The sequence below is a fragment of the Colletotrichum paranaense genome (assembly GCF_030867605.1).
Source record: "Colletotrichum paranaense strain IMI 384185 chromosome Unknown Scaffold_9.1, whole genome shotgun sequence".
NCBI lineage: Eukaryota > Fungi > Ascomycota > Sordariomycetes > Glomerellales > Glomerellaceae > Colletotrichum > Colletotrichum paranaense.
This window is the reverse complement of record NW_026848967.1, coordinates 1,202,258-1,210,943: the sequence shown is the minus strand read 5'-3', so window position 1 is coordinate 1,210,943 and position 8,686 is coordinate 1,202,258. Positions and strand designations below refer to the sequence as shown.

General features: G+C 56.6%; 4 protein-coding genes across 4 annotated transcripts; 3 read left to right on the top strand and 1 right to left on the bottom strand.

Annotated features, from left to right (window-relative positions):
* Positions 1–338: 338 nt before the first annotated feature.
* On the top strand, positions 339–2,468 carry CPAR01_11152 (uncharacterized protein; the record flags this gene model as incomplete). Its single annotated transcript, XM_060495411.1, has 2 exons — positions 339–734; positions 831–2,468. The coding sequence occupies 2 exons, from the start codon at positions 339–341 to the stop codon at positions 2,466–2,468; spliced, it is 2,034 nt and encodes a 677-aa protein (XP_060345759.1).
* A 477-nt stretch (positions 2,469–2,945) lies between these two features.
* CPAR01_11151 (DnaJ domain-containing protein) lies at positions 2,946–3,673 on the bottom strand (the record flags this gene model as incomplete). The annotated part of the gene is made up of 2 exons (XM_060495410.1): positions 2,946–3,515; positions 3,599–3,673. 2 exons carry the CDS (start codon positions 3,671–3,673, stop codon positions 2,946–2,948), a joined length of 645 nt encoding a protein of 214 aa, XP_060345758.1.
* A 388-nt stretch (positions 3,674–4,061) lies between these two features.
* Positions 4,062–6,828, top strand: CPAR01_11150 (DEAD/DEAH box helicase; the record flags this gene model as incomplete). Its single annotated transcript, XM_060495409.1, has 2 exons — positions 4,062–4,326; positions 4,397–6,828. 2 exons carry the CDS (start codon positions 4,062–4,064, stop codon positions 6,826–6,828), a joined length of 2,697 nt encoding a protein of 898 aa, XP_060345757.1.
* Positions 6,829–7,281: 453 nt separating this feature from the next.
* CPAR01_11149 (uncharacterized protein) lies at positions 7,282–8,112 on the top strand (the record flags this gene model as incomplete). The annotated part of the gene is made up of 1 exon (XM_060495408.1): positions 7,282–8,112. The coding sequence occupies one exon, from the start codon at positions 7,282–7,284 to the stop codon at positions 8,110–8,112; it is 831 nt and encodes a 276-aa protein (XP_060345756.1).
* Between the last annotated feature and the right edge of the window lie 574 nt (positions 8,113–8,686).

The following is an 8,686-nucleotide window of genomic DNA, read 5'->3' as shown; positions in this document are numbered from 1 at the left end:
TACGTACTGATAGATCTGGTCGATGGATGGGACCAATTGGTGAGACGACTGGTGATTGGTGAATGGAGATCTGTGGTACGGGATGCCGGGCGGGAACACGAGCCACACTGTGGCTGCCCATAGCAACACCTTTTTTTGAATTTTTTTTCTGTTCGTTACTCTATTTTTTCGGGAAGTGAAGCATTGGGAACTTTTTTGATAGGGTCGGTCACGAACATTGGTCCAAACCCCGAATAAGAAGCCATCTCCAAAACTCACAATATCTCATCCTCACTCTCTTCACATCCACAACACACTACATAAGATCTCACACATACACCCAATCATACTCGTACAAAATGGGAAAGTCAAGACGAAACAGAGGCGGCCCAAGCCATCGCAAGGACCCCATCGCCAAAACCGTCAAGCCCCCCTCCGACCCCGAGCTCGCCGCCCTCAGGGAAAAGTCCATCCTGCCCGTCATCAAGGACCTGCAGAGCGCCGACCCCAAGTCGCGCACCGCCGCCGCCGAGGCCGTCTCCAACCTCGTCTCCAACGAAAAGTGCCGGAAGCTGCTGTTGCGTGAGCAGATTGTCCACATCGTCCTGAACGAGACCCTCACCGACGCCAGCCTCGACAGCCGCGCCGCCGGTTGGGACATTTTGAGGGTTCTCGCCGAGGAGGAGGAGGCCGACTTTTGCATCCACCTGTACCGTCAAGATGTGTTGAGCGCCATTGGTTTTGCTTCTCAGACTGTAAGTCAAGTTGTCACTTATTTCAAACTCACTAACAAGAACCCGTGTATGTGAGTGAGTGTGAGTATCTACCGTGCGCTAACATGACAAACCCAGGTTCTCCAAAACCTTGCCAAGGGCTCATCTCTGAGCAAGGGCGAGACAAAGGTCACCTGGACCATCACCGAGTCCGTCATTGGCCTTTTGTCCGCTCTCGCCGAGGCTCAGGATGAGGTTCTCGAAGCCATTGTGGGCATCGAGGGTATCAAGCACTTGCTCTTCACCGTCATCGCTCACCCCGACACACCGTCAAGCATCTGCCTCGACGCTCTCTCTGCCCTCCTGACTCTTTCCGAAGACAACAAGCGTCTGGCGCAGGATGTCGTCGCCGACGAGAGCCCCAAGCCGCTCACGGCGTTGACTAAGCTGCAAGAGGTCGCTGGCGCAAAGGGCGTTCTGGCTTGCGGTATTCTGCACAACATTTTCACCACCTTGCATTGGTTCGACAGCACGCCTGGCCCCAAGGACCTATCTGACGCCTCACTCATCCCGACTCTGTCATCGGCACTCAAGAACACCACGCCAGAAACTGATTTGCCACCCAGGAGCCAATGGTCCAACCCGACCGAGGTTCTTCAGCTTGCCCTGGAGATCCTGGCCGACGTTGGAACCACGCTGCAGCAGTCCCTCCAGGGAGGCGACAGCAAGAAGGCCAAGAAGGAGGAATGGAACGGAATCGAAGACGACGACACCGCCATGGACGAGGACATCAAGGAGGACAACGGCTCCGGCGATGAAGACATTGGCGAGGGTGAGGACGACGAGAATGACGACGACTCCATGGACGAAGACGAGATGCAGGCCGACATGGACCTCGTCACCGGCGCCGACGACGACGTCGACGAGGAGGCGACCATGGACGACCTGCCCACTCTGCGCGAGCTAGTCCAGCAGGCCATCCCGCAGCTCATCACCCTCGCGACCCCGTCATCATCACAAGCAGAGGGCGACGACGTCCGGGTACAAGCCCACGCCCTGGCCGCCCTCAGCAACATCGCCTGGTCCATCTCCGTCTTTGACTTCTCCGACGACCACAACGCCGGTATCCTCAAGGCCTGGGCCCCGTCCGGCAAGGCCGTCTGGGGCCAAGTCATCGCCCCGATCCTGGCCGCCAACACCGCCGACGTCGAGCTCGCCACAAAGGTCACCAGCCTCGCGTGGGCCGTGTCCCGCAGCCTGCCCCGCCGCCTACCCCTCGGCGGCGACGAGCACACAAAGTTCATGGCGCTGTACCACGCGACCAAGAACCTGCCCTCAAAACAGGCGGCCGAGACGGCGGCCATCGGAGACAAGGCAAAGGACGAGGAGCCCGAAGACCCCTTCCAGGGTCTCGGCGTAAAGTGTATCGGCGTCCTGGGCCAGCTGGCGCGGGACCCGGCGCCCCTTGCGCTCAACAGGGAGATTGGCGTGTTCCTGATCACGGTGGTGACTGCCCTGCCAGAGACCCCGGCGGCCGACGCCGTCGAGGCCCTGAACCAGTTGTTTGACATTTACGGAGACGAGGACATGCCGTGCGACAAGGAGGTCTTCTGGAAGGACAACTTTATCCAGCACCTCGAGGCGGTTCAGCCCAAGGTCAAGGCCTTGGTCAAGACAATTGATAAGCGAACTCTTCCTGAGCTGCGCACGCGTACTGAGGAGGCTGTGTTGAACCTTGGACGGTTCATTCAGTACAAGAAGAAGAACAAGGCATGAGGGGAAATCCGGAGGTTGGACAACGGAATCTCGAAGGAGCAGGGCGGGGCAACTCCTGGGATCTTAACATATCACGAAGCTTCCAAGCAGAGGTGTCAAAAGTACATGTTTTTGAAATCATGAAGCAAATCATAGCCACGATACAACGAACGGGAGGGAAAGGTGCTTACCTAGTAGACAAAAATGACCCCCGAGAGGGGATAAGGGGAACTTTTGGGGGAGGAGACACGAGCATTGCACTTCTGAGATGGTTAGGGACATAACCGCGGTGGTCAATAAACAACAAACTCACTGATTTGCTGATAAAACCATGCTGTACACATGCTTTGTGCCCGAAAATCCGTAGTCGAGACCTGTCGAACTGTAGTGAAGAACGATCCCCTTAAAACACCAGCCCACTTTCCGCCTGTAATAAGAAACCAATGCAAACCCATAGTAGGGCCCAAACCCCTTCCCCTTTCGTGGTGATGCCAGACTTCAACCAATAGGCTTCATCTTCTTCTTCTTCTTCCCGTCGCCCGACTTTCCCTTTTGGAAATCCCGCCAGCTGCTGATGCGCTGGTCCCGCGTCGCCTCCCAGTCCTGGTCGTGCTGCCTCTTTCGCTTCCGCTGCTCAATCTCCTCCTCCTCCTTCTTCTGCTCGCGGCCCTCCTCCTGCATTTGCGCCTTCATCTGCCGCCGCCGGCGGTGCTCGTTGTCGATGAGCACCTCGCGCGCCTTGTTGCGCCACTTTTTCGCAAAGTCGTCCGTCTTGAGCTCGGGGCTGTCGACGGTCCACTTGTTCTCGCGGATGAGGAGCATGCGGGCGTCGGCAATGGCCTCGTCGAGGCGCTCGCGATGCTTCTCGTCCATGAGCTCCGTCTGGGCCTTTTTCAGGCGGTCGAAAGCGTCGGGCGCGAGCGGGTTCTTGGTCTTGTCCGGGTGGATGAGGAGGGACTTTTTGCGGTAGCAGATTTTGATGTCGGATTCGGGGACGCCTGGTTGTAGGTCGAGGACGGCGTAGGCGTCTAGCCTGAAGGCTTTCAGGATTCTGTCGATTTCTGCATCCTGTAGAGCGGGGGAAAGGGGAAAATTGTTAGCTTTTGGCTTTGGAAGGTATGCACCTTGGTTTGTCTGGCGGTCGCATTTACCTTGTCGAACTCCTTTGCCTCGATCTCGAGCGCATCAAGTGCGTCCTTCTCTTCTTTGACGTCTTCACTGGCCATGATGATGACGGTTGGGCGGCTGCTGAGGGAAGTTGAAATTGACAGCCGTACCTCGGTAAACTAGCAATGAGGACTGTAGATGTAAGGAAGTTGAAGTTTGACAGTCGCGCGCGGTTGGTGAGCACGAGACGAGGCTCAGTGACAGCCACTTGGACCCGCTAAAGACCCTTGCCGATGAACGCTTGCCCCACGACGCTAAGATAAGACCATCCGATAAGGAATTTCTCGTCCCGCCCAAGCCCAAATTTTCGAAAAGACGCCGCCCAGCTCTTGGATGCTCTGCCGTTTCGCAAAACCCGCGCCTTGGGAAAATCAACTTTTTCGACGGGCCCAAACCTACGACCGCAAAATCCGGGGCCTCGCCAGAAAAACCACAAAGAGCTCCAAGATGCCTCGTCGCGCCGCATCTCCCACTCCCTCCGACGGAGAGGTCGACATCGCCGATCACTTGTTCGACAATGGCAGCGACGCGGGTCAGGATGTGGGAGACATTGACTTTGACATGGACGGGATCCTGAACGGCCACGAAGAGGGGCAGGAGGATGAGGATGGCGACGAAGCTTTCATTGCGCTGAAGCAGGCTGCTTCGTTCCGCAAGTCGTCTAACATCAAGGGAAAGTCGGTAAAGAGAGGTGGTGGTTTCCAAGCCATGGGTAAGTCGCCGAACCCTTTCTACAAGATCTTGCTTCTTTTGCTGGAGATACTAATCTTTGTGGCACGCAGGTCTGAACGCCGGTCTCCTGCGCGCGATTACGAAGAAGGGATTCTCCGTCCCCACGCCGATTCAGCGAAAGACGATCCCTCTGATCTTGGACCGCAAGGATGTCGTGGGCATGGCGAGAACCGGTTCCGGAAAGACTGCGGCTTTCGTGATTCCCATGATCGAGCGCCTGCGCGCCCACAGCGCCAAGGTCGGCACGCGCGCGCTCATCATGTCACCCTCTCGTGAACTTGCGCTCCAGACGCTCAAGGTCGTCAAGGAGTTCAGCAAGGGGACCGACCTGAAGTGCATCCTACTCGTTGGTGGTGACAGCATGGAAGACCAGTTCAGCATGATGTCGTCGAACCCGGATATCGTCATCGCCACCCCCGGTCGTTTCCTCCATCTCAAGGTCGAAATGGGTCTGGACCTGTCGTCCATCAAGTACGTCGTCTTCGACGAGGCCGATCGTCTTTTCGAAATGGGTTTCGCTGCCCAGCTTACTGAGATTCTCCACGCCCTTCCGCTGTCGAGGCAGAGTTTGCTGTTCTCCGCCACACTGCCGGCGTCTTTGGTTGAGTTTGCGAGGGCCGGTTTGCAAGACCCGAGCCTGGTGAGATTGGACGCCGAGACCAAGGTTTCCCCTGATCTCGAGAGTGCCTTCTTCTCCGTCAAGGGAGCCGAAAAGGAGGCTTCCCTGTTGCATATTCTGAACGACCTCATCAAGATGCCACAAGGCACACCAGACGGCGTTCCCCTGGATGTTGTACCGTCAAAGAAGCGGAAGCGTGAGGGTGGCGGCACTGGCAAACCGACGGAACACTCCACTATTATTTTCGCAGCAACAAAGCATCACGTTGAATATCTGGCGCAGCTTCTCACAAAGGCCGGTTACGCAGTCTCTCACGTCTACGGTTCACTCGACCAGGAAGCGCGTCGCATCAACACCGAGAACTTCCGAAACGGCAGAGCAAACATTTTGGTGGTGACGGATGTCGCCGCCAGAGGTATCGATATCCCCGTTCTCGCAAACGTCATCAACTACGATTTCCCTCCGCAACCCAAGGTCTTTGTCCATCGTGTCGGACGTACGGCTCGTGCCGGTCAAAGAGGTTGGGCATACAGTATCGTGCGCGAACTGGACACACCTTACCTGCTGGATCTCCAGCTGTTCCTTGGCCGCAGACTGGTTGCAGGCCACGAGACCGAAAACCCATCGTACGCCGAAGACGTCGTTGTGGGTGGTTTGAAGAGAGACAGAATCGAGATTAACATGGAGTGGATGGACAAGATTCTGAAAGAGGAGGGCGACCTGGAGGCGCTGCGTAGAGTTTCGACAAAAGCTGAGAAGCTGTACCTGAAGACTAGGCATTCTGCTTCAAGCCAGAGCGCAAAACGAGCCAGAGAGCTTGTGGGCACAAAGGGATGGCACGAACTTCATCCTCTGTTTGGTAAAGACGCCAGCGCTGTGGAACAAGCCCGCAACGACATGATGGCCAAGATCAGTGGCTTCAGGCCTGCTGAGACCATTTTCGAGATTGGAAAGGGAGGCAAGGGGTCGAGCAGTGAGGCAGTCGAAGTCATGAAGCAGCTGAGGAAACGCATTACACCACACCGCGGCAACAAGAAGGAGGAGCTAGACTCAGACGACGACATGGATGGTCTGAACGGTGCCGAGGACGACTCAAATGACGGACTCGATGGGGAAGTGGACGACGGCGCCGCAGAAGCCTACAACTCTGACGATTCCGACGACAACGACAGCCTCGAGGTTACAATCACCAACACAGGCGAGAAGGAGAAGAAGAAGAAGCCGGATTCCTGGCGCGACTCGGACGTTTTCATGTCCTACACCCCGAGAACGATCAACGCAGCCGAGGAGCGCGGCTACGGCGTCACGTCCGGCGCGCAGACGTCGAGTTTCGTGCAGGCGGCGCGCGACGTGCAAATGGACCTCACAAACGACGAGACGGCCAAGGGCTTCGGCGAGCCGACGCGGGCGGCGGGCATGCGCTGGGACAAGAAGCAGAACAAGTACGTGGCGCGGGCCAACGACGAGGACGGCTCCAAGGGGTCCAAGTTCGTGCGCGGCGAGAGCGGCGTCAAGATCGCGGCCAGCTTCCAGAGCGGGCGGTTCGACCGCTGGCGCAAGGCCAACCGGCTGGGGCGCATCCAGGTGGGCGGCATGGAGAAGGGCAACCTGCCGGACCTGCCGTCCGGTCGGCAGTACAAGCACAAGCAGGAGAAGGCGCCGAAGCAGGCCGACAAGTTCCGGGACGACTACGAGGTGCGGAAGAAGAGGATCGCCGAGGCCAAGGAGAAGCGCATCGGCCAGTACAAGGACGGCGCGGGCAGTCGCAAGGAGATCAAGGGTGTCGAGGACATCAGGAAGGCGAGATGGGAGAAGCAGAAGCGCATGGAGAAGAACGCGAGACCGCAGCGCAACAGGAAGTAGAGGGCGTCCGGTTCCGTGTGGGGATTTACACCATTTGTCAAAATATATCAAGGAAGAAAAAAGCGTTTTGTTCAAAACTTGTGCGGTATTTTCTGTGCTCGTCCAGGCTACTGAAGAATTCTTGTCATCATGTCAATGGACCAACACATTGGAGATAACTGATGAGCCATGTCCCCGGTGTCAGCAACCTCTTGGGGACGCGTAAGGTGGACGAAGTTGCCGTGGCGGAGTCTTTGCCAAATCGGAGCCGGTGGCCGCGAACTTGTTTTGTGAGGCCGTGACGTAAGGCAGCGGCACTGCACTTCCGGATGATGACTGCCAATTATCAACAACAAATTGCCAAGTACTAGTCGTCATTTCCACGAGATTCTTCTTTCAGGAATCAATCACTTCTCAAGAGAACACAATACCTAGATCAGTAGTCAGTCTATTCAGCATAATTAATTGCCCAAAATGGCAACCCCCAAACCTTCAAAACGCTGCCTCCTATGGGACTACACCAACACCCGCGACCGCCCAGACGCAATCGATCAACTCTTCACAACCACATCACCATCAGACTCTGCCAATAAGCCCATAGCAGCAGCAGGAGAAGCAACAGTACCGCTTACGGTCACCCCGTTCAAATCCGTCCACAACTGGAACGCATGGTACCCGCCCGAACTCAAGGGCCGGCTCCCCTTCCGGCCCATGATCCGCACGCGCGCGCAGCTGGACACGGAAGAGTGGGGCTGGATCCGCGACTCCGACGCCGAGATGGTCCACTACCTCAACGAACCGGAGCGGCAGGGGATCTCGCCGGCGGACGCCGCGGCCTGGTGGCTGAACAAAGTCGTGCCCGAGTTGCGGGAGAAGAGGGGCAAGAAGCTTGTTGGGCCGGCGTGTGCTAGCGATCCCGGGGGCGAGGCGTGGCTTGCGGAGTTTATGACGATTGTCTACGAGAACGAGAAAAATAAGAAGAAGAAAATGAGGCCAGATTTCCTTGGGGTGCACTATTACAGCGGCGATGTCGAGCATGCAAAGAGGTACTTGACGTCCATGTACGAGCGGTACGGGCTGCCGCTCAACGTGTCGGAGATTGCGTCTATCAGTCGGGACCCGGGCGAGGTGGAGGCGTTTACGGAGGAACTGAGCGGGTGGATGGACGAGAAGGAGTGGATTGACGAGTATGGGTGGTTTGGGTGTATGGCACACTGCGCTGACGACTTTGTGAGTCCTGCGGCGCAGCTTATGGATGGGGAGGGGAGGTTTACGCCGCTCATGAGGCGGTTGATGGGGGTGTGATCCATCACCGTCTTCAAGTTGCTGAAGTGAAGGGGGTCTTCGGTGGGTTTGATGGTGTTTCTCCTTGAGATTGGTAATACACACCTATAAAGTTCTGGTCGGCGATGATGCGGAATACGAAAACCGGGACGTATACTGGATTCCTAAGCAGAGTTGATCATTGGCATGCTAGTTCGATCATTCGTGGTAGAATCTGGAAACTCTCAGTCGATGTTGTGGGATGCGCTGTAGCAAGCCTGCAAGTTACGATGTTTCCGTCGCTTAGGCTAACGATCTTTGATCTGGATAGTGTTGCTGACTTTAGTATCTCGGAGCAAACATGAATCAAGCGGAAACAAGCCTTGGGTTGCGTCTTGGCTGCTTCTTTTCGCCTAGCGTCTCCCCGCCTCCACGGGCCTCACAAAAGAAGGCCTCACGTTCATGTCCCACAACCCGGAGATCATCGACTCCCAAGACCTTTATTCTCATTGCGTGCGTGGGAAGGCTCCCCACATGAGTCAGCCGCGCTCAAACTTTGATTGCCCGATTAGGCAAGTCAATTACATGCCGTACATGCACTTGCCGGGTCGCTCCC